Genomic DNA, 25426 nt, shown 5'->3' on the forward strand with positions numbered 1-25426 from the left:
GATTTCTGCTGTAGACTGCCTCCTTCTGTGATGTATGTATGTATGATGTTTCAGTGGGGTGGTCTTGGGCTACAGGGTGGGCAATTTCAAAAGCCTATATCATGACTTGTGCACCATTGTTCAGGGTTCTCCTTCCTCCTGCGTGTGGTGAGTGGGGAGTCCCTGTTGCAACAATTCCTTTAATAGATCATGCTTACTAGCCGCTTTGCTTCTCAATATACTCTGGTTGGTCTCGTGTTACTTTCTCCTACTGATAGGGAACCTTAGGAGGACTCTACGGGCTCTGGAATCCCCCACAAGGAGAAAGGAGTACTGGTAGTTTTTTCATATAACAGTACCCATGTCACAAGTGTGTATTTTTTCATTATATTACATTTTAAAATCGTGTCATGTTTGTTTAGTTGCAAGTTGCTTTGAGCAAGGTAACATAACTGAAGAGTATCATCATCATCATATCTCTTGAAATTAGGCCCAAGTACATGTAACGGTACTGAATGCCCCTGCTTACTCAATGACTTCTGTCCTTAAATCCCTTTATTGTAGGACTACATTTCAGTGGGTCTACTCTGATCAGCACTAAAATGGGATACAACCCATAACCTGTTCTAATAATTGCATACTACTATAGAACATTTTGTTTATCATAAATATGTTAATATTCTAAATATTTTTCCTCTTTGGTTAGCACAGTAAATGGCTAAATACTGAAACCCCAACAAGGCAGGCTATGTGCACCCTTTTGCAAGGCTGGCTGGCTTTTGGCCCTTCAGATGCTATTGGACTACAACTCCCATCATTCCTGTCCGTTGGCCTTGCTGGCTGGGGCTGACGGGAGCTGGAGTCCAAAAGCAACAAAAGCCCTGGCGGGCCAGAGGTCCCTCATGATTGAATGGCCGCCAGCCAGGGCTCTCGATGAGCTCCTGCTGCTTCTCCAATTAAGCAACACGACCGGGCGCTTGCAAAAAAAAAAAAAAAAAGACCTTCCGCGAGCATGCGCAGACAACTTCTAAGCTAACTCTCCGGTAGATTCGGAAGGGCTGTTCTAGCTGCCGTACCCGTGCCGGCATTGCTCTGACAACTTCAGGGTGTGTGTGTGGGGGGGGGGGGTTCTTCTTTCCCTCCTCCCCTCCTCCCACTCTCTCCCCGCCGGCACGGTGACACTCGCCCCGCCTCTACCATGGGCTCGCTTTGCGCAAGCGCAGCCGTGCTGATGTTGGTGGCGGCGGCAGCTGCGGCGGCGGCGGCGGTTGGGGGAGGGGAAGGCAGAACGGCGTTACGCCACGCGAGAGACGGGGCTGGACCGAACGCGGGGAGCGGGGTCACGAACTCTGACCTCCCAGATCCGGACCCGCCACCGACAAATTAAACCCAAAGGAGTTGCTGCTGCGCCGCGGCTGTCAGGTATGACGCGGAGACGGCGGGGGGGGGGAGGAGGAAAAGGAGAGGCTCCGGCGGCGCTGCCCGAGGCCTTCCCGGTGCGAGTGGGCCTCGGCTGGCGCTGGCGCCTCAGGGAGCCTCCTCGTCGGCGCCTACTCCGTGCCCTGCGGCGGCGGGAGGGCGCCTTTCCCCATGTGGCGGCGGTAGCAGAAGCAGCAGCTCCTCCTGCTGCCGCCGCCGCCCCTCTGACCTTTCACCCACAGGAAAGGCTTGCGTCTCCCCTCCCCGGATCCTAGCCTCGCCCCGGGACCCGCTCCTCTCCTCTCCGCAGGCCCAGGGCTCTCCTGCGCCGAGGCTGATGGAGCCTGCGAAGCACGCAGCCCGGCCGCTGCGCGAGGTGGGAGCGGGTGGCGGCGGCGGAGGTGTTCCGTCTGGCTCCGCAGCAGCCATTTTGTGCGAGCGAGTGACAGCGGGCTGGGCCTGCATCGCGCTGCCCCGGTCGCTCCGGCAACAGCGCCCGCCTGCCTCCCTCTGGCCTGGCTCTGGTCCTTGGCTGGAACCTGAAGCCTTGTGGCCTCAAACGGCAGGTGAAGGCGCGCGCGAGGAGCTTGGGCGTGTGACGTAGGAAGCAGCTGCCTTACCCCCGAGTAGTCACACCGCAGGCCCTTTCTAGCTCTGTATTGTCTACACTGACCGGCAGCGGCCCTCCAGGGTCTTCAGCACAGGGGGCATTTCCTCCATTTGAGATGCCGGGGAGTGGGGGGGGGGGGGTTTTGCACCAATCGACCTTGTGCACGCGAGGCAGATACTGCGGCACTTCCTCGTCTTTTACAGTATGCTGTACTAAAGTTACAGGTGGAGGAAACTCACCTGGTTGAAGGCTCCTCCATACAAAAGCGGCAACAGAAGCTCCCGCACGTGGGTGTCCAGTGTTCGCGGGGGGGGGGGGGAGAGGCTCTGCCCTCGCCTTGTCTCTTGTGTGCCAGCTTTCAGTGCACTTTTCGAAGGGGAGTGTTCAAATATTTATAGCGCCTGTAGTCTAGAGTCGGGTTTACCACTTACAAAAATGCTGCTTATGAAAATACAGCCCAAGTGGTAGCCACTAGTCATCCTTTGTTCCATAATTTTGGATGATTAACCAATAATGGAAAGATAGATCATTATTTTCCTTCTTGCCGCTTTCCTTCTTGCTGCTTTCCTATACATCTGTTTGTGTGTGCAATGGTGGCTCCTTTGGCCTCGGTTCATTCCGGTCTGTGCCCTTCAGTTATTATTTTCCTGTTTGACATATTGGAGAGGCTCGTGGCCCTGGGTGTGGTATTTTTGGTACAGTGAAAAGGAAGGGCATACCTTTTGCCATGAGAGAAAGTGACACTAACAGCTTTCCCTGTCTTTCAATTTACCCTTTGTAACATGTGTCAGATGGTGTGACTAAGTGGCTGGAAAACTGAATTTTATTTGTAACTTGCAATTAAAAATTTGTAACTTGTAATTAAAGATACTTAATATTGGACATATTCCTTGGATAGGAATCATGATCTATTCTAGATTAGAAGATGTTTTCTTCCCCAGTTGGAGACAGTATGCCCCGAATGCCTGTTGAAATGCTCAGCCAGCTGTTCTGATGTGTACATGTATAAGATCTAAAATAGAATGTAATCAGAATTGAAATAATTTACAAGAGTTGTAGTTTATAGATTGCTTCTGTATACATGAGTTGCACATGCTTTATTTAAAATATTTTTAGGCTGTCAATCAAAGCAGATTCCAGTGGACATGAACAAAACTATTCATACTAGATACAAATACAGCATATCAACGTTCATAATGGAAATGGCTTAATGGCAAAAAGAATCAGCAGTAAAACTTGTTATGTGAATCCTTTACATCCACCAAGTCTTTCAACCATTGATACTGTATGCTGTAGTGTAAACCACTCGTTGCTTGAAGCATAAAATTAAAAGTGTCTGGAAACAAAAATGATCTTAATTTTTCTCTACTTGTTAAGGCTTTGTATTTAATAGTTCAGTTTTAAAATATATTGTATAAAATTGTAACAGTACAGTAATCGGATGACTGTTACAGTTAAGCACTGCACTACAGCAACTCAACCCAACTGAGTTTAAAACTTCTATTTTTAACTCAATGTGGGAAAAATATATTAAGCTAGGGTTGCCATACGTTGGAATTTCCTGGACACACACAGAATACTGCTGTCGGAAGCATCGTCTGAGCGGAAATCGAGGAAATGTCCGGGAAAATCCAGAGATATGGTAACACATGGCAACAACTTTTGTGTCCGGATTCTCACTTACTGAAATGTAAAGGTAAAGGGACCCCTGACCATTAGGTCCAGTTGCGGATGACTCTGGGGTTGCGGCGCTCATCTCACTTCATTGGCCGAGGGAGCCAGTGTACAGCTTCCAGGTCATGTGGCCAGCATGACTTAAGCTGCTTCTGGCGAACCACAGCAGCGCATGGAAATGCCGTTTACCTTACCACTGAGGCGGTACCTATTTATCTACTTGCACTTTGACGTGCTTTTGAACTGCCAGGTTGGCAGGAGCAGGGACCGAGCAGCGGGAGCTCACCCTGTCGCGGGGATTCAAACCACCAGCCTTCTGATCAACAAGCCCTGGGCCTCTGTGGTGCCACCCACATTGTATATATATACAACCCTAATTAATATAGCAACCCTAATATACAACCCTAATTAAGCACTTACATATGCATTTTAAATATTTTTGTATGCCACCTTGAGCTCATTGATTTTCTGCAAGTTTTAGTGTTATTCCAGCTCTCTGGTGTAAAATGGGACCTCCCTCTTTATCATGACTCCTAAGGTTCCTCAAGAGTGTTTGGGGAAGTACTTGGCCAAAAGCCTTTTGTAAGTCTTAAGTACACAATGTCAGTTGGATCACCTCTCTCAATACACTTGTTATCATTCATTTTCAAACACGATGAACCAATTTTAAGCAAGAGCAGCACACCAAGATTAGTTTCCCTATATTCATTGATGGTATACCTTCCCTTTCACTGTTGAGCTATTCAACCTGTTGTTATCATTAGCTGAAGTATTAGTTCAAGTTTCTTTATGCCATATTCTTCAAAGTAATTCATAACTAGAAACCAGCTGGACTGGAAGTCTAATTATATTCTCAGTTTTCCCAGTTTGATTTTTTAGTTCTTGGCAATTTTTCAAAACATCCGATTCTATAAACATTGTCATTAGACCTCGCTTAAATAAGAGCACATCACCAACCCGATAGATCAACATTAACATACTGCAGCAGAAGTTAGTTGCATTCATGTTGTCTCTTAAGTTTGAGAGACAATTCCTGCATTGGAGGGAGTTGGCCTAGCCCTAGATGATCCATGGGGTCCCAGTCCAAAAGTTATCATTCTATCATTCAGTGTATCAAACTGATGTATTAACAACAACAATCACAACAACAAAGTGCAAACATAAAGGGGTGTGTGTGTGTGTTTGTGTGTATATATCTCTCTAACATCACAGCCTGGACGGAAAAAAGTATAAAGATACAGCACAGTTCCAAAGGGATAATAAAATATTAACCCACACAACGATTTCCTTTACACACAATAAAGGTTTATAAAAATAAAAGTATTTTCCACCTGTGAGTTCCATTATTATTGAGAATAAAGGTTCAATATAGTGAGCATTTTTGACAAGATGCACATGCTGAAACAAAATCTGAGCTTGGTGAATTTTTAACATAGCACTAAGAAACAAAATATTTCCTCAAATCTATTTCAGCTATAGTATGTCTATCTTTTACTATATAAAACATTTGAAGACAGTCCCCACTCCCTGTACACCAAACAGGTGTTTCACATGTACAAGAGTCTTCCTAGAAACCTAAGATAACTGATGAATTGAGATCCACTGTTGTTGGGTGCAGTAAAAGCCAAGAGTTCAACAAATCAAAGAAAAGGAAAGAAAATGTAGTATGTTAATGAACATTAGCCAGCTTTGGCAACACTACAGCTTCCAAGACTCCACTTTCCCTTTACCTCCCAAGGCTGAAAGGGAGAAGCTCAGTATATATCTATAGATTGAAGAATCTAGCTTTTGCTAGCTAGATAATGTCTAGACTGCACCATTATGAACTTGATGAAACAGTGCACGTATTCTCACAAATCTGTTATGTTTCCTTAAATATTTAGAGAGCTGTTGCTTGTACAGTTAAGCTCTTTATTTTCTGCAGATAACTGCCTTATAAGTTGATTCATATATTTATGAATTAATAATGCTATTGAATAGTTTTAAGTAATTGCTGATAAAATCTTAAATCATATAAATCTATAAATCTGTATAGATGGTATTTTAATAATTATTTGTGGAACGTACAATTATAAATTATTTTCATTCTGTAAACAATTCCAATAAGATATTTGAAACTAAAATGATCTCTTTTTATTTAATTATAGGAGTCTCTAGAAATTGATTATGTACACCAGAAGTGGAGTATAACATTGGTATATAGGTAAGCAAAATGCTAATTTGTAGATATCTTCCATTATGTATGTGTTTGTGTGTGTGTATAGTTAACAAGTTATCTGTCTATCTATCTTCCCCACAAGAACAAAGTTTTTATATAAAAACAGATAAAATAACTCAATAAAAAATTTCCTATTGTAATTCATGGCTAATTTTCAGTTCTAAGCAAAACTCAGAAGACACATTTTGATTGTGTATTTACAAGTGCATGAAATGTGATCTTTGGATGAAGGGTGGGATATAAATGTAGTTAATAAATAAAATAAAATAAAATAAAATAAAATAAAATAAAAAATGTTAATGACAACTACAACCAGAGCTGTCAGCCTTCCTTTTTTTTTGCTTTGGGAAATGGCCATAGCTGTCAACTTTCCCTTTTTTTGCAATGGGAAACGACGCTGGAATAAGGGAATTTCCTGCAAAAAAAAGGGAAAGTTGACAGCTATGACTACAACACATATGTTTGCAAGTGCTCCAGCTTTCTAAAACATGAATTGATTACCCTTTTCACAGAGCGCTTGAAGATTATAGCAGTGAAGCAACAATTAAATATTAATTACATTATAATTGTAATCTTGTGGCTTTTCTGCAAAAATAATTAGTCATAACCTTTGTTTCAGTTATGCTGATTATTTAAGAGAAGTCTGTAGAAGATGTGCAGAAAGGTTATCCAGAGGGAGATTTATGAAAATAAATTATAAGTGAAAATGTTTCACTTGTAATTGACAAATAATTGGCAGGTGGTTTTCTGTTCAGCTGGAGAATGTTTGCACATGATCCTGCATGGATAAGGTCTCTAGTAAGCTACTAGTTTGAGTGTGTGTGTGTGTGTGTGTGTGTGTGGGAGGTATTTGGGGAGGTAGGAGAGAATGAAGGCATGTGGCCACAATGCTGCTACTTCTGTGTACTTCTCTCACTTTGCTGATTAAGTCAAACCTAGTGCCCCATTTGATGATGTTGAAAGCAACTAGGGGTATTTATGGAGCTGCATGGGAGAGTGTTTGCTTACTGATATTTTGATGATTGGTTTGTTTGTTCACTTCATGTAGCAATGACAGTGTCTCATCTGTGCAATTAGTCAATATGAAATATTTTGGATGAAGAGCAAGAGGGATGTTTTGTCAGAGGAACTATTTACCCTGCCAAAGGAAAGCAAACAAAAAGCACTTAAGATCTGGCATGTTATGAATGGTCTAAAATGTATGATGTCAGGAGAACCCAAGTGGCAGGACATAGTATTTATTTATATCTCATCTTTCTGACCAGGGTATCCAAGACAGTTATTTGTTTTGCCATTGATGTGGTTATTAAATAAAGGCAGTACTGTAAAAGTATTTTCTAGAATAAAAATATTTCTGTCTACTCAAAACTGAGGTACCACTCACAAGTAACTATAGCAGTATTGTAAATAACCCCATGTATGTTACTGACTTGCAGTTTATTCTCATACTTATCTGCTGTTTCCCTGCTGGCCATGCAGGAGTTCCCCTCTTCAGCATCTAGCATGGAAATGCAGGCTTTGATTCTTTTGACCTGCTAATTTAAAAAGTTCCCTTCTACCACGAAGGAGACTTGCTTTTCTCCACAGCTAGCACAGAAACCAAACTTGCAGGGGAGGAATAGAAGAAGTAGTTTGTCATCCACTAGCACACGCGCCTCACCAACATGGAATTCCTAGTCTAGGGGAGTTGTTAAACGTAAGGCTTAGCTATAGACACATCACTAGCTTAGCAGTGGTGTGGTGTGATTTGTGAATAAGATTGCTGTGTATTTTAAGAGTTGACAAACATTGCTGCTTTTCAGAGCACTGCTGCTGATGTGCCATCAATAAAATCTTGACAACCATTGCTTGCTTTTGTTCTGGTTTTCTCTTAAAAACCTCTGTTTTACAGGAAACACTAGTGACTCAAGATCATGGCAACTATTGAGGAATTGGCCCATCAAATTATTGAACAGCAGATAGGGGAGGTACGTGTACATTTTTACACAAGCTCTATACTACGCAAGTTGCTATATAAAAATGTCCTTAGTAATTCATTGTCCATTGCTCTGGAATATATTGCTTTTTTATTTATGTTAAAGATGCTAAGTTGCATTCCAGAAAATTATAGCTGTTTGTGATTTTGTTTGATAATTCAGCAAAGTCTTACAGTTTGGAGAAATAACAGTTGTCCTTCTTTGGAGAAAGTCATGTTTACTTATTTCAAAGAACTGCTTCCACTAGTTACTCCTGTGTCTGGATACCCATCTAGCTTGATTATCTACAGCAGATGCATTCCAAGTGGCTTGTAAGTAAGCCAGTTGTGTGTATGTAATGGCTATTCAGATACAGGAATCTCTTGGGGTCAGGGGCTGAGTAACTAGGAATTGTGCTTAAAGTGGATCTTAAACAAGTAGCCAATTCTTAAGCACAGCTGTCAGTGATTCTGTTCTGTAGTTGCAGGGAAAACAAATGTGTAGATGGATTGCTCTAATACAGTCTTTAACTAACACTTATTGGAAAAATCCACTTCTGTGGGGGATATTATTTGATAGCTATCAACATTGATTTCTGAATTAGCTTCTTGTGTGCTGCTGCTGCAGTGAAAGAGCAATTTGACCCATTTGCTGAGCCTGCCAAACTTTGCACATGTAGTTAGTGTGCCTTGTTTTTTGTTCTAGATAGCACATTCCCAAGGATCTGTCACACAAACACTAATGGATGGGACAGCACAAAGAATTCAGATTGTTCCTGCTGATACAGGTCTCTCCTTACCCCAGCGCATACAGGTACAGTCAGTCTAAAATACTTAACTAGTTGAAAAATGTGTCCTGAGCACCATATAACAATAGATTTCTGAAACAATTGAACAATAAATGGAGACTCTGTGAAACTTACCCCATTGTGCAGTTCTCCCACAACCAAAGCATGGTGTTATAAGCACTGGATTTAACCCAAATGTGATGTTCCTCTGTGTGAGTGTAACCAGTGTCACGCCCACCACCAGCATGTGATCCTTGGAGAGGTGGCAGGCCATAAATATGGCCCCTGGGCCAAAAGGTATTGCTCTCCCGTCCCCTTTTAGAACATTGGATTGTTTTCCTAGAGAACCTTGGGAAGGAAGCTGAAGCCCTGAAACTTCAGGTCACATCTGTGAAACCTGGGGTTATATTGTGAATGCACACAATACATACTTTAACAAGCTTTACTAAATTAATCTTAATTTGTGCACTGCAGATTGGTTTTTCACCATTGTGGTATCCATGTTCCCATAGTTCCTGGAAACAAAGGGTTATATGTAATCAAGTCAAGCTCAAAGTAGACCTATTGAAATAAAAGGGCTTGAGGTTCTTTTATTAATGTCTACTCCACGTGTGACTAATGCTGAATATCACTCAAAATATATGAATTTAGGAGAGATTATATTGTGATCTTCTACAACTCGGCGCTTTACAAATGAAAATGTATAGTGTAAAAAGCTAAAGTGTCAGATTTCTCCTGCCCAGGCGCGTAGCTAGCCGCTGGGCTGCCGGGGGCGGCAAGCCCAGCGGCACCCATGGGGGCTGGGCGTCACTCCGTGCGCATGATGTCATGGCGCATGCGCACGGAACAACGCCTCCGCGCGGGCCAGTTGGCCCACCCCTCTCCCGCTGCGCTCCGTGAGCGGAGCCGTCCCGGGGAAAGGAGAGGGGTTGGGCCAGCTGGCCTGCCCCTGTCCTTTCCCCCGGGCTCCGCTCCCTGAGCCCAGCGGGCCGGGAGAGGAGCGGCGGCGCGTGGGAGTGGTGGGAGGGGCCGCCGCTTGTTACCCCACGTGCCGCCGTACGTTCCGTCGCCCCGGGAGCAGCAGCACCGCACACACTGTGCGCTGCTGCTCCCACGGCGACGGTGCGAGCGGCGGTGTGTGGGGGTGACATGCGGCGGCCCCTCCCACCACTCCCCACGCACCACCGGTCACCCTGGGAGGAGCAGCGCTGCACGGACGGGGTGCTCGCTCGGCCGAGCGAGCACCCCGTCTGTGCAGCACTGCTGCTTCCGGGGTGACGGAGGGAGCGGCGGGAGGGGCCGCCGCTTGTCACCCCCGCCCGCCGCTTGTCACCCTGTCACTGGGGGCGTACTGCCCCTCCCCAGCAACGCCCCTGCTCCTGCCATAGTGGACCTCATATCATAGGCTCCAATCCTGTGCATACTTACCTAGAAGTAACCCTTCTTGAAAACAGAGAATTGTTCTTCATAAATGTTATGTTAGAATGAATTCTGAAGAATTCAGTATCTAATTTCCAAGCTGGACGGTTGTGAAGCTTTTGTTTTTTTGCAATTTAAATATGGACGTGTCTTACATTATGCAGCACTCCTTATTCTTGAGTGATCATAACACTAGGTGAATGAGCTAGGATGCTGATTCATGTAATATATGCTGCAGCTATTGAAAACAGTTAATATGGTTCCATTTTCTTTAATCACACTTGACTACACCATAATTCCACTAGACACACCTTTTAATCATAAGCTACCATAACTTGAAATAAATGTGTCACCAGATTGTCACAGATCAGCAGACGGGGCAGAAGATTCAGATTGTTACAGCACTTGATCAGACTGCAACAGGCAAGCAGTTCATATTAACAAATCATGATGGTTCTACCCCAAGCAAAGTGATCCTTGCAAGACAAGATGCCACTCCAGGAAAGGTTTTCCTAACAACTCCAGATGCTGCAGGAGTCAACCAACTGTTTTTTGCATCCCCAGATATATCTGCACAACATTTTCAGGTATGGTGTCTCATACTGTTACGACTTAACAAATAACTTTGGGACCTAGACTTTCCACTTCCTGCTCATGCTAGTCCTGCTTTATAAGCTGCAGTGCAATATTCTGTACTGTATATGTTTTGTGGATTGATAGTCCTCATATGCATAAGAAAGTAGCTTATTTGCTGTCTTGTAAACTAATAATATTGCAGGACATGTGTGCATTCTTACTGGAAAAGGAAGCAATATTCAGAGGGAAATGTTTTAATTTTTTTAAGGTTCACAAAATGCTGGTTTATTGCTTTGAAAGGCAGCCAGTTTTATTTATTTATTATTATCTCACTCACTCTCCAGGCAGCTCAGATTGTCATCTGAGTGCCCAGCAATTTGGCACACTTTGTCCTTCTATAGAATGACATGATTGATCCTATGTCTCATTAGTGCTGTGGTTCACTTTTTTCCTACTTAGTATTAGATTCATTTAATGCAAGGGAGAGAAATTGGTGGCTTTCCACATGTTCGAATCAGACCTAGTTAGTATGGCCTGCCTGTAGCCCTACAAAGGCTATAGTCCAATGAATTTTGGAGGCCCACAGATTCCCCATCTCTGGTTTAATGTTTTCCAATATATTTATTGCCAAAAGTATCTTCTGGATCTTGGCTATAGTTTAGTGTAAAAATGCTCTTTCGTGTTCCTGCATTTCACAGGATCAGGCATTTAACTTATAGCTAATAATTTAAGCCAAGAAGTTGGAGGAACTGAGAAGTCATTTATTTGTTTGATTGTTTTCAGATTTTAACAGACAATTCTTCCATAGAACAGACCCTAAATAAAGTATTTGATCTCTGTGTTGTTTGTGGAGACAAGGCATCAGGTAAGTCACTATGTAGTTCTACTTTGCAAAATTTAATTGGAATTTCACTCTGTAACTTAACTGTTTTTGTCATGTGTTTTAAACAAACCTTTTGTAGTAGGACAGCAAGCATAGTTCAGATGTCTTACAAGTTCTTTTGAATATTAATAAGCCATCATTTGTTCAACACAACTGATTAAGTCTTTCCTAGTATAGTAATTCTTGTTTTTAATATCTGATTTCATTATTAATTTTAATGTAGATACAGGTGGGTAGCCGTGTTGGTCTGCCATAGTCGAACCAAAATAGAAAATTCTTTCCAGTAGCACCTTAGAGACCAACTGAGTTTGTTCTTGGTATGAGCTTTCGTGTCCATGCATACTTCTTCAGATACACTGAAACAAAAGTCTTCTGTTTCAGTGTATCTGAAGAAGTGTGCATGCACACGAAAGCTCGTACCAAGAACAAACTCAGTTGGTCTCTAAGGTGCTACTGGAAAGAATTTTCTATTTTGTTTTAATGTAGATAGCATATGTAAACTGAGAGATTTCAATGGTTAAGCAGTATATAAAATTTTATTAAATGAATACAAATGTACGTAATTAAACAAAACTTAAGAATAATATGTCATAATTAATGCATTATATCATGTATTCAGGACGCCATTATGGAGCAGTGACATGTGAAGGATGCAAAGGATTCTTTAAAAGAAGCATACGAAAAAATTTAGTGTATTCATGCCGTGGGACAAGAGACTGTGTGATTAACAAACATCACAGAAACAGATGTCAGTACTGTAGACTTCAGAGATGTATTGCATTTGGAATGAAACAAGATTGTAAGTATGAGTGTTTATAGGTTTATTGTGGGGAGGGTGATAATTATTGGAGGATTTAATTGCTGCTATTTGTTCTTACCCAGTCTCCACTCATTACATTCAAATTAGTAGTTGGGAATTAATTGAATATTTAGTGGCAATATGCTACTGATGCTACAAAGACTTAAATTATAGAATTGTCACTTTTTGCTCTGAAGTCCTGTATATGAGTCTTCAAGTGTCAAGAGCATATTAGCCTTTCCCTAACATTTTTGCTTACAGTTGAAGATTAAAAGCCTTTCACTATTTCTGGAAGACACTCAGACTTGGGATTTGACAAGATCTTCCCCACCATCTCATAAAATGCTCTATACAGTGGTACCCCGCAAGACGAATGCCTCGCACAACGAAAAACTCGCAAGACGAAAGGGTTTTGTGATTTTTTGGTTGACCCGCAAGACGAATTTCTCTATGGTCGTGCTTCGCAAGACGAGGCTTTCGTCTTGCGCGGTACCACTGTAAGAAGAACCCTCCCGCTTGCGCTGGCCCTCCCTGCTTGCCGCTCACTAACGATCGCCCTCCCCGCGCTCCCCGATCGAACTCCCTACACGCGGCTTCCTCCTGCTCGCCCTCCGCGCGCTGCCCCATCGCAGTCCCGACACCTGGCTTCCTCCTGCTTGCCCTCCGCGCGCTGCCCCATTGCAGTCCCGACACCTGGCTTCCTCCTGCTTGCCTTCCCCGCGCTCCCCATCGCCTTCCCCACGCCTGGATCCTCCTGCTCGCCCTCCGCGCGCTGCCCCATCGCAGTCCCGACACCTGGCTTCCTCCTGCTTGCCTTCCCCGCGCTCCCCATCGCCTTCCCCACGCCTGGATCCTCCTGCTCGCCCTCCGCGCGCTGCCCCATCGCAGTCCCGACACCTGGCTTCCTCCTGCTCGCCCTCCGCGCGCTGCCCCATCGCAGTCCCGACACCTGGCTTCCTCCTGCTTGCCTTCCCCGCGCTCCCCATCGCCTTCCCCACGCCTGGATCCTCCTGCTCGCCCTCCGCGCGCTGCCCCATCGCAGTCCCGACACCCGGCTTCCTCCTGCTCGCCCTCCGCGCGCTGCCCCATCGCAGTCCCGACACCTGGCTTCCTCCTGCTTGCCTTCCCCGCGCTCCCCATCGCCTTCCCCACACCTGGATCCTCCTGCTCGCCCTCCGCGCGCTGCCCCATCGCAGTCCCGACACCTGGCTTCCTCCTGCTTGCCTTCCCCGCGCTCCCCATCCCCTTCCCCACGCCTGGATCCTCCTGCTCGCCCTCCGCGCGCTGCCCCATCGCAGTCCCGACACCTGGCTTCCTCCTGCCTGCCTTCCCCGCGCTCCCCATCCCCTTCCCCACGCCTGGATCCTCCTGCTCGCCCTCCGCGCGCTGCCCCGACACCTGGCTTCCTCCTGCTTGCCTTCCCCGCGCTCCCCATCCCCTTCCCCACGCCTGGATCCTCCTGCTCGCCCTCCGCGCGCTGCCCCATCGCAGTCCCGACACCTGGCTTCCTCCTGCTTGCCTTCCCCGCGCTCCCCATCCCCTTCCCCACGCCTGGATCCTCCTGCTCGCCCTCCGCGCGCTGCCCCATCGCAGTCCCGACACCTGGCTTCCTCCTGCTTGCCTTCCCCGCGCTCCCCATCCCCTTCCCCACGCCTGGATCCTCCTGCTCGCCCTCCGCGCGCTGCCCCATCGCAGTCCCGACACCTGGCTTCCTCCTGCTTGCCTTCCCCGCGCTCCCCATCCCCTTCCCCACGCCTGGATCCTCCTGCTCGCCCTCCGCGCGCTGCCCCATCGCAGTCCCGACACCTGGCTTCCTCCTGCTTGCCTTCCCCGCGCTCCCCATCCCCTTCCCCACGCCTGGATCCTCCTGCTCGCCCTCCGCGCGCTGCCCCATCGCTGTCCCGACACCTGGCTTCCTCCTGCTTGCCTTCCCCGCGCTCCCCATCCCCTTCCCCACGCCTGGATCCTCCTGCTCGCCCTCCGCGCGCTGCCCCATCGCAGTCCCGACACCTGGCTTCCTCCTGCTTGCCTTCCCCGCGCTCCCCATCGCCTTCCCCACGCCTGGATCCTCCTGCTCGCCCTCCGCGCGCTGCCCCATCGCAGTCCCGACACCTGGCTTCCTCCTGCTTGCCTTCCCCGCGCTCCCCATCCCCTTCCCCACGCCTGGATCCTCCTGCTCGCCCTCCGCGCGCTGCCCCATCGCAGTCCCGACACCTGGCTTCCTCCTGCTTGCCTTCCCCGCGCTCCCCATCCCCTTCCCCACGCCTGGATCCTCCTGCTCGCCCTCCGCGCGCTGCCCCATCGCAGTCCCGACACCTGGCTTCCTCCTGCTTGCCTTCCCCGCGCTCCCCATCCCCTTCCCCACGCCTGGATCCTCCTGCTCGCCCTCCGCGCGCTGCCCCATCGCAGTCCCGACACCCGGCTTCCTCCTGCTCGCCTTCCCCGCGCTCCCCATCGCCTTCCCCACGCCTGGATCCTCCTGCTCGCCCTCCGCGCGCTGCCCCATCGCAGTCCCGACACCTGGCTTCCTCCTGCTTGCCTTCCCCGCGCTCCCCATCCCCTTCCCCACGCCTGGATCCTCCTGCTCGCCCTCCGCGCGCTGCCCCATCGCAGTCCCGACACCCGGCTTCCTCCTGCTCGCCTTCCCCGCGCTCCCCATCGCCCTCCCCACACCCGGCTTCCTCCCGCCACCGCCGCTCACTACAGTACTGTAAGTAACCGCTCTCCCCGCTTGCTTTCCCGACACCCGGCCCCGACTGGTTTTTTCCCATAGGAACGCATTAATTAAGTTTCAATGCATTCCTATGGGAAACCGTGCTTCGCAAGACGAAATTTCCGCAAGACGAAAAGACTTGTGGAACGAATTAATTTCGTCTTGCGAGGCACCACTGTATTGAAAAATATTTCAATATACAGGCAACTCCCTGTGTATGCAGGGGGTATATTCTGGGTCATTGCTCATGTAAGCTCATTTCACCCCTGTCGCCTTCTGCTCCCACCCACTTCTGGGGCCAAAAGTGGTGTGTGTGTCAGTGATCACATGTGCTTTGGTCACATGCAAAACAGTTGTTTCCTGTATATTGTCGTTGGTCATATGAGGTGCAGTGGCTGTACAGTTGAGAAAGACTTCTTTTGATTTTCAGTACTACAATAAGACAAAATCAAAAGTAAAAATTTCTCAAAGCGGTGGTTTTCAAACTGCCTTCCATGTTCCTTAATGATCAGTAATTTTGAACAAGCCTCTGCAAAAGACAGTTTACTCATCACTATCATCTGTGTCACCTAACCAGAGGGGTTCTTTGGTTGTATTAAAATACAGATGGGGAATCCCTTTAGTTCTACGGACCAGATCCATATCAAGTTTGGCTTCACAGCCAAATTTGACAGGTGGGTGGGACTGCCCACTCAGATGAATTCATTATTACCTCACATGATTGACATGGGGGTTGTCCACACACCTATCAAAATCCCTTGTGCAGGGTTCTGAAGTGTCTGACAGCCAGCTGCTGTTCCATGCTGACAAAAGGCATGTCCAGCCAAACTCAGCAGAATTTAACCTCATTAGCTGTTGAGTAGGGGTTGAATCTTGCTGTGTTGACTCACAAACAGCCAAAGAAAGCCTGTAAAAGAGTTATGTCAGTTGCTGGGCATGGTTTGGGGGAAATGACCTTGTGGTTAAATTGTATCTCCTGGCAGGCCACATGTCCCCCATCCCTGTGTTTTAGAGGGTGCACTCAGTTTATCTAAGAAGACAGTGAGGCCCAAAGGGCCAAGCTATACCCCACAGGGACCAAATACTTAATCTCAAACTCCTGCAAATTTAAACTGTTGATTGGCAACTGTAAATAGGATTTCCTTGAAGGTGGAAAATTTAAAAGCACCTGCTGGAGAGACTCTTAAGCAAACAACAGTATTCCTGTCAAACTTATTGCTTTGTTCAAATGATGGTGAATGTATAAATAGGCATAGCCCTTCAATGTTTTTGAGCATCTATGGGTTAACAGACAACATTGCCGGTGCTAAGAGACTGGAAAGTATTTAGATATGAGCTGTGGGATTGTGATTTCTGCCTGAAGCCCTTTTCTTCTCATGCATGAATTCCTTCCAGTGAACTTAACCATAGTTGTATCAAGCCTAAAGTAAACCTACTAGATTTTAGTTATGTTTAAAGGCTAGGGGAGTTAATACACAGGAGGGAAAGAACTGAAGGGATGGGAGGTTCTGTCCTTTGTCTTAAATCTCTGATCGTGGTTAGGAGATTGCAAGCAGTGTTTTCATTGAACAGTAAACAAATTTGTTAGGATTAGTTTATTTAAACTACAAAGTTGACAATAGAAACTGAAAAGAAACTTGTTTTTAACAGCTAATTGTGTGTGAATTTTGGATTGTTACTGATAGCTCCACACCCTTTTGTAGCTGTTCAGTGTGAGAGGAAACCTGTTGAAGTATCACGGGAAAAGTCTTCAAATTGTGCAGCTTCTACAGAAAAGATCTATATCCGAAAAGATTTGCGGAGCCCACTTACAGCCACTCCAACTTTTGTAACAGACAGTGAAACAGCAAGGTATGCAAATATGGCTCTAGATTAAATAGTTTTGTGGCAGTTTTTTGGTCATAAGCAAACATTTTTGCCTTTTTATTTCAGATCAACAGGAATGTTGGAGTCCGGAATGTTTGTGAACATTCATCAGTCTGGTATAAAAAATGAGCCTGCAGTGTTGATGACTCAGGATAAGGTATATGATGTGTAGTAACATATTAATGAAATAAACTTTAGTGGATTCACTTGTCGAAATATTTTGTAGTAATCACATTTGTTTGGCATGCTTAAGGAATCAATGTTTCTTCTGTCCCGTCCCTGTCTCCCATCCCCCTCTCTGTGGTCCTGTTTTATAAAACAAGAACATTGATGTATGCACAGGAAAAGGTCTGTAGGTCCTTATGGCAGGAGCAGGGCAGAGACAGGAAACAAACTCTCTTTCCTTGTGTCTCCTTCCTTCCTTCCTTCCTTCCTTCCTTCCTTCCTTCCTTCCTTCCTTCCTTTTTCTTTCTTTCTGCCTGCCTGCCTGCCTGCCTGCCTGCCTGCCTGCCTTTATTCATTTAAGGATAGAGCTAGCAAATCAAATTGCTTCGAACTGTGTTCTTCTGAACCCAATACAAACTTTTGGGGTCACTGCCATGGATGCTTCAGTTAAACATCTTCCTAACTAACACCCTCAGCTCCAGCAAATGCTACTATCCACCCTTGAAGTGTACACCCTGAAATGACAATCATGTTTCATCTGCTTCTGTAAGAAGCCTGCCAATCTTCCACCTCCACTCACTGAGTTTGGCTCAGTGAGATTGTCTATATTAGCCCCCAAAGCCAAACAAGTTGGGTTCATTTTGAACTTGGGAGACAAACTTGACACTCTTCCATTGATCTTAAGATCTGGCAAGCACAGGGTTTTTTGCTGTCTTGTACTACCATGGTCATTGCCAGTTTGAATCTTCTTTCTACATCTTCTTAAAGACATACTGAAATCTTCTGTCAAATCCCTGCTTTAGCTGTCTTTCTTATCACTGGTATTCAATAACAAGAAAGAGGGATTTAAAAGTGGTGGCACCCTGGAATATCCTCAGTCAAGTGTTGCAATCTTTTTGGTACAAGGCAAAACTGTTGTTGTTTCCCCAGGCATTTTAATCTGCTGGAAGTTACTGCTTTATTACTGTTCTACTACAGTCATTGATGATACACTGCCCTGATGTTGGGGGAAGCTGTTTTAACATGTATTAACCAATATGTTATCTGAAAGTATTTATGAATAAGAGCTTGTCTTTTTAGTGATTACCAATGCTGCCACAGATATGCTTGCAACTGAGATCTCTTCTCTAATAGTTTAGTATAGGTTCCACTGTAAGTTTAATTGTTGTGGTAAAAAAAATTAACTCTTCATTTCCTCTCCCCTCCTCCTTAGGTTGAAACATGTCAAGGAGATTTAAGTACTTTAGCAAATGTGGTCACATCATTAGCAAGTCTAAGCAAGTCCAAAGACATGCCCCAAAGTAGTCCCGAACTGTCCATGATAGAAAGCTTAAGCAATGGAGACACATCACTGTCTGAACTTCAGCAAGATGAACATGCAAGTACTGATGTTACAAGGTAAAATAATGGTTGCATATGAAAGTAGTAAAAACATGGGAACAATAGTAGGCACTTTAGCCTCCAATAGTAAGTGTGATAATAGCATAATGAACATGTTAAGTGATCAGATATTTACAGGCATGTTCATATGCTTTAATCAGCCTAAATGTATGGAGTCTAATACAATAATTCAATATGTTCAGACCCACATATTGTTAGGCAGAGATATGCAAAAGCTTTGTTCCCATGCATTCATGTCCTCTCATGATCCCTTCCCTCTTTTCTTGGTACACTGTGAGTCCACACTTACTGGATTAATTAACCATATTTTTCAATTACACCTGAATTGAGAAACTGTGGTTACCAGGAACAAGCCAAGACTGTAAATCACTCTTTGAAATTGGTTGAAGATTCTGATATGTTCTGATATGGTAACCATAGTTTCCTGGTCTTATGGCTTGGAAGAAATACTTCCAACAGTATTTATTTGTAATTATACAAATCGCTTTTTATAAAGCTGGCTGTGGAGAAAGAGGGCTGGTTATATGTCACTGTTCTTATTTCTGCCAATGATGCCCCAGAAGGGACTTGTGCGATAGGAAAGAATGATTTTAATTATCAGCATCCTGGTGGTGCCTGTTTATCCAGGCTCCAACACTTTGTGATATCCCCCCTTAAAAAAGCCAAAAGAAGCCAAATCAAAAATCATTCACTTAGTGGCCATGCCTTGGGAACCATACAAGTGGGCAGCAGTACTGGAGACTCCTGGGAACCACAAGCATGTTAATACTGTCCTCATTCCTACTTTAATTTGGTTTAAGGTGTGTTTTCTGGGCCTGAAATGGTTTTGTTTTGTTTTGCTATCCTATCCAACTTGTCTGATCTTACATTTTCCATATATTATTTATAGGGCATTTGATACTCTTGCAAAAGCACTAAATCCAGGAGAGAGCACATCGTGTCAGAGTTCTGCAGAAAGTATGGAAGCCAGCGCACGTTTGGTTGGTGAAGAAGCCAGCATGAATATTGTTGAAATAGAAGGCCCACTTCTGAGTGACACTCATGTAGCTTTCAGGGTACATAATATATTATTTATAACCCCAGGCTATTTAACTTATTTAGAGAATTTAGAGACAAATTCAAACCTTTTTAAAGAATAACATTTGAGGAACATACGGTAACTTTGGTGGTCAGCTGACACTTGTTTCAGATATGTGATTGTCAACTACTCTGGTTGTTCAGTATTGTTATATACAAGGGATAGAAGGTTCCTGTGTACAAAAACTCCTGTTTACTTGGAGAAAGAGCTTTTTTGTGTGTTTAGGGTGAGGAAGGTCAGCAAGAGAGCAGAAAGTTCAAGGAAAGGTTTCTGGGTGAAGCAAATACTTAGAGGAATAGGAATGTGTCTGAATAGAAGCTCTTGGGCATACTTGGAGTGAACGGGGTCTTTGAGAGAAAAAAGCCTGCCTGTTTTAACTATAGATTTGTTATCAATTCTATCAAAGTAGATAAGGACTGCACTGAAACTTTTGCTGCTTTTATGTTTGAAAGTCATTCATTTATCTAGGGCAAATTGTAGAGCACATTGATGTATCATGAAGTTTTCCAGTCCTGCATTTTTAATATTATAATAAACATTCTTCATTTTCTTTGAAGTTTTCTGCTATATTATTAATATCTGTATACATGACAAGTCATTAATTGTTTTAAACTATACTTTTGTGACAGCTTACCATGCCTTCCCCTATGCCTGAGTACCTGAATGTTCATTATATTTGTGAATCGGCTTCCAGATTGCTCTTCTTATCTATGCACTGGGCACGTTCTATTCCTTCCTTCCAAGCTCTGGGGTGAGTATTGAAAAAAATCACTTAATGTAACCAAGGTTTCAAAACAGAATTCCTCTTGGCATGGATGCAAACTTCATTCTGCAAAAAGTTTGCCATTTTATCTTTAAAAATATTAGATGGTGTCCAGTTGGCATTCTTACACTCATGGAAGGACTGTAGATTCACAGACACCTCTTCTAACTCAAGAGGTGGGGAGTTTTTTGCTGACTCTCAGTGCCCCCTGAAAATCAGCTCCAGAGGGTTGGGAGACCTTGAGGAACAGAATGGAAGATAGTGTGGCAACTTGCAACTTAGTCATGCTTTTATTTATAAAATTTACATGCTTGATTCCTGTGTTGGTCAAATATTTAGTGCTCAAAGACTTCAAAACAAATATCACCAGGGCCAAGAGTGGCAACCCAACTAAATAAATTTATGTGATTCAATGCCCTGCCTATACATTTCATTCTTTTCTGCAGTTAGGAAACCTGAGTGTGATCAGAGTTTTCATGTTAGGTATGCCAGGAAGTTCAGTTTCATAGTGAGAGAGATCTTGTCTGCCTGTTGATTGTGTTGAATACTTGTGACTACTTGCACTATGGCCTGGTTCCCACGTTACACTAAGCCAAACCATGGGTTTGCATAAATGTGGGCTTTTGGTGAGGAGCTTGCTGCTTTGCTGTGCTGAGCTAAGCTACGGTAAGCCAGTTTAGTTGTGTGACATGTGAACCAGGCTTGTATTGAACTGAACCAAACAGTTCCATTAATATAGTTCTACTTCTTTTTAATAGGCAGGATAACAGCATATCATTAGTGAAAGCCTGCTGGAACGAACTTTTTACACTTGGTCTTGCACAGTGTTCACAAGTAATGAACGTAGCAACTATATTAACGGCATTTGTTAATCACCTTCATAATAGTTTACAACAAGGTAAGATACATTGTTACAAGTCTCAGAATTGGTATGGATGGGAACATTGACTTGCTTTGTCATTGATTGATCGCTACTGAAATAATTGCATTTGCTCATATTCATTTTGTGCCTTTCCCTTTACTTGTGGAAACAGCTCGTCTTCAAGGTGCTTTTACAGCACTATCAACCCTCTCACAGAGGGGTAACAGATATACCTTAACAGATTCACATAACTAAGATAGTAAGAGTCCCTATTAAATTTGCAATGTTTTGTATTTACTTAGATAAACTGTCAGCAGATAGAGGAAAGCTAGTGATGGAGCATATCTTCAAACTGCAGGAGTTCTGTAACAGTATGGTGAAGCTTTGCCTTGATGGTTATGAATACGCTTATTTGAAAGCAATCGTCCTTTTCAGCCCCGGTATGTAAAAACAAGAAACTAAAACCTTTGGCCTTGTTCATTCAGTCTCATGCTATGTTTACCAGCTTGCCATTGGAGCAGATGTGCTTAGCTACTTTACTTTGAATTGTACCATCTAAGTAGACCAGGCTGGGTTATTTGTGCTAAAGCTAAGTGCTTCTGGGCATTTTTGTCTGATTTCACGTTGGGTGTGATTTTTATGGCCATAGCTTGGCCCCTTTGGGGACATTTCATTTAGTGTCACCAGTTAACATTTCTACATGAATCCACTGTGTGAGACTATCTTAGTTTGGGTGGTGGCATGTCACCAGCATGCAGATGATACCTAGTTCTACATCTTATTAACTTAAGCACCCTGGTATGTCTGTTTTACATCAATGTCTGGAGTATATGGATATGGTTAAACAAACTTAAATGAATCCAAAAAAAGATACATAGGTTTGGTGCTGTTAGGTAATTGTAGTGGTCTAGATGGCGTGGCAATCAGCCCGTCTGTGGTCTGTGATGCTTGGGGTGGCAATTAGCCCATCTCAGCAGGTGTCCCCTGCAAGCATCCACCTCTACCATCTGAAAAGCTTGGGATACCCCCTTCAGCAGTAGTGCATGAGAGAATTATCAATGAAAGAGAACTTTGTCTCTTCCTGCTTGAACAGAAGCATTTTTTGCTTAACTTACGATGGGTGGGTTTAATCTTGCTTATATCTTAATGTTCTAGCTTTTGGGGGGATGGGCACAAGAAAAACAGGTGCTAAATAATATTTTATTATTGCAATAAAGTTGCTTGTTTATTTACAGCTTTTATTTATTTTTACCATTTTATACACTAATACAATCATAAACACAATTCAAGAAAAGAAGAAATAAAATAGACCAAGTGTCCATTGTATGATTCTAATAAAGCTGCTTTGCAGTTCATAGTTTCAGCTTTCAGCAGATACTGGACAATTTGAGTAGCAAAATTTGTTTCCATTTTGGGTCATAAGAGAATATCTGCCGTTATGTGTCCTTTGCTGCCTTTTATGTACATCTGATTTGCAGTCGATTTAACAACATACTTTATTTTAGATCACCCTGGCTTAGAAAACATTGTACAGATCGAAAAATTTCAAGAAAAAGCATATATGGAATTTCAGGATTATGTAACAAAAGTATATCCAGATGATACTTACAGGTATAAATATACACATATCTGATTTTTTTTTAATGTTTCCTTTCAGAGTTTTATTAATTCAGGAAACTTCTGGGAACTAGTTTTGTGTTTAGAGTGTGAGAATATATTTTCTTTAATGGTAGGTTGTAATTTCTCTAGATAATGCTATTCCTTCATACTTTGCATATATGAAATAAATAGTAGCTGTAAGCTTTCATTTCTAGTTAAAGTTCCATTATTGTGTTTGCTTCAAAGTGGCAGGTCCTGAAGTTGCAAACTTAACGAAAAGGGTTCATTCATTCTTCTGGTTATATGTAGTCTGATTAAAATCAGTAGGGTCTCCTAGAAGTCAAGCCTGTTGTCTGGTTTTATAAGCCACTTCTGAGGCAAATGTTTAAAGGACAGAGCACTAGGCTCATTTTGGCAAGAGGGAACAAATGATACCCTTGCATGAGTGGATTGATCAGCCACATGTGCAGATATTTCTCAACACACCATATATTGTGCTTACTAATAAAGCTGTTCCTTTAGATGCTTAGTCGTTTTAATTTTTGTATGGATAAATCCTAGTTTTCTGACTGACGGTCAAATAAAATTTTGATGATGATGAATACAGCTGAAGATAGTTTTGTAAAGTTGTGTTACCCTTTTGTCAAATATGTCTTCCAGGCTGTCTAGGCTGCTTCTCAGATTGCCTGCTCTGAGACTGATGAGTGCTGCTATAACTGAAGAACTGTTTTTCGCAGGACTAATTGGGAATGTTCAGATTGACAGCATCATACCATATATTCTAAGAATGGAGACTGCAGACTACAATTCTCAAATAATTGGTCATGCTGTATAAAAGTTAAAACCACGGATTCTATACCATGGCAATCATGGTAATTGTAAATGTACACTATCTCCAAGAGATAACAAGTTTTTCTGTGCAATTTTAACAAGAAAAATACAAGAAGGTGCAGCTTCCTCATTACCAACACATTCTGGAAACACAGTAGACTATCTTGACTGGTGCAGGATGATTTACCTTTTATCTGGTTTTCAAGAACTTTGTATATTGCTTTAGAATCTAATGAAAATCAAGAAGAGCAGTTCATCCTATTTTTGTAGTTTAGCTATACCTGGAACATGACTATAACAAATTCTATAAAATGTAGAAAAACAAGCCTTTGATAATGGAGAAACTTCATTGAGGCATTTCCATGTGATACTTTAGAAACAAAAAATAAACATTCTTCCCAATGCTGTATTTTCAGTATCTTGTTTCTACAAATTCATTCTTGTCCGTTTGATGTAAGTCTGAAATCCTGAACAAGGCAACTGATTTCTGATGTGACTGAGGGTTGCATCCCATGTTAGTCATACTCAGAGTAGACCCGCTGAAATGAATGGACTAGACTAACTTCAATTTATTAATTTCAGAGGGTCTATTCCGAGTAGCCTAGGTGGACTTTAAACCCTGGACTACAAAGCTTTGGATATATTTCCAGTAGCTTTGGATGGAACTTAAACATTTTTATTAGCCAAGTAGCATTTATTTAAATTGAAGATTAATTACAGAAAAGCTGGAAAACTGGCTTGAAAGCCTATTAGTGCCCCAAAGCAATGATTATATTTAGATTGACTTCAGTCACAAATAGTTATGTTCAGAGTTATATCCACTGCTAATATGATTTAGAAGTAAAAAAAAAATCTAGATACCTTAAATGTATCAGATAAGTATTGTGTGTTATTTCCTGAGTCCTGTTATATTATTTACATATGCAAATCAGTTCACCAGTGCCAACTAGGTCTTTTTAGTAATATTTGTGCCCGTACATCTAACTAGGAAATTGATTGATTATAAGTGTTAAGGTGCAAATGAGCATATGAGCCATCTCACACAAACTTACCATTCATATTGGAATTAGATTTCCTTTAGCAATCCTGTCTTTTCCTGAAAGTTGAAACAAGTTTCAAGTTCTCATAATAAAATTCAAATAAGACTAGAAAGAGTTCCTTAAATTTTCGTAAGGAGATAAATAAACCTTGATAGAGAGTATGTGTTACTGAATAATATTCTGTTTTTCCTATACTGTAGTGATCACAGAATCCTCATAATTGCAGATTTTGTTTTTTCATTTTGTGTTTGCTACTGAGTATCTTCAGCCTTTGAAAACTTTTCCAGATGCACTTTGCGATTCATTGAAGGCTACTTCTTTTTTAATTACGGTATAGAATAGTTAATTAGCATAAACAAAAAATACTCATTTACTGTGTCAAGGATTGTCTGTATAACTTTTTTTGTAAATCTTGTTTTCACCCTTATTTCATGTGTTAAGTATTGATCATACAGTCGTACCTTGGGTTACGTACGCTCCGGGTTACGTACTTTTCGGGTTACGAACTTCGGTAACCCGGAAGCGCAACCTGGAGCACGCGCGGATGCGCAGAAGCATTTTGCGCAGGCGCGTTTGCGCATGTGCAAACTGCTACTACCGGGTTTTTCGCGCGCTTGTTCAGGCTGCGTACTTTTTGGGTTACAAACCGGAACCCGGAACCACAGCAACCCGGGGTACCACTGTACTGAATAATTAGAGACAGCTGCCTCTTCTTGTCAGACTGTGGTATTTACCAACAAATGAAATGGGCCTTCTGTAATATGGACAGCATTATTTTTATCAAGGTTT

At 43.4% G+C, this 25426-nt stretch overlaps 1 protein-coding gene across 5 annotated transcripts; it reads left to right on the forward strand.

Annotated features, from left to right (window-relative positions):
- Positions 1–1218: 1218 nt before the first annotated feature.
- NR2C1 (nuclear receptor subfamily 2 group C member 1) lies at positions 1219–24726 on the forward strand. Of its 5 annotated transcripts, none has more exons than XM_033161470.1 (16): positions 1219–1401; positions 5830–5885; positions 7792–7867; positions 8561–8668; positions 10418–10648; positions 11421–11502; positions 12140–12319; positions 16718–16883; positions 16965–17055; positions 18277–18461; positions 19354–19519; positions 20172–20293; positions 21064–21203; positions 21470–21607; positions 22673–22778; positions 23427–24726. In XM_033161470.1, exons 3-16 carry the CDS (start codon positions 7814–7816, stop codon positions 23599–23601), a joined length of 1944 nt encoding a protein of 647 aa, XP_033017361.1. In that variant the 5' UTR covers positions 1219–1401; positions 5830–5885; positions 7792–7813; the 3' UTR covers positions 23602–24726. The 5 variants fall into 5 exon arrangements, with proteins under 5 accessions (XP_033017361.1, XP_033017365.1, XP_033017366.1 ...); XM_033161475.1 differs by having other exon boundaries at positions 1220–1401; positions 16736–16883; XM_033161473.1 differs by lacking the exon at positions 1219–1401 and adding an exon at positions 1635–1774.
- Positions 24727–25426: the final 700 nt, after the last annotated feature.

Source organism: Lacerta agilis, chromosome 10 (assembly GCF_009819535.1).
Source record: "Lacerta agilis isolate rLacAgi1 chromosome 10, rLacAgi1.pri, whole genome shotgun sequence".
Taxonomy (NCBI): Eukaryota; Metazoa; Chordata; class Lepidosauria; order Squamata; family Lacertidae; genus Lacerta; species Lacerta agilis.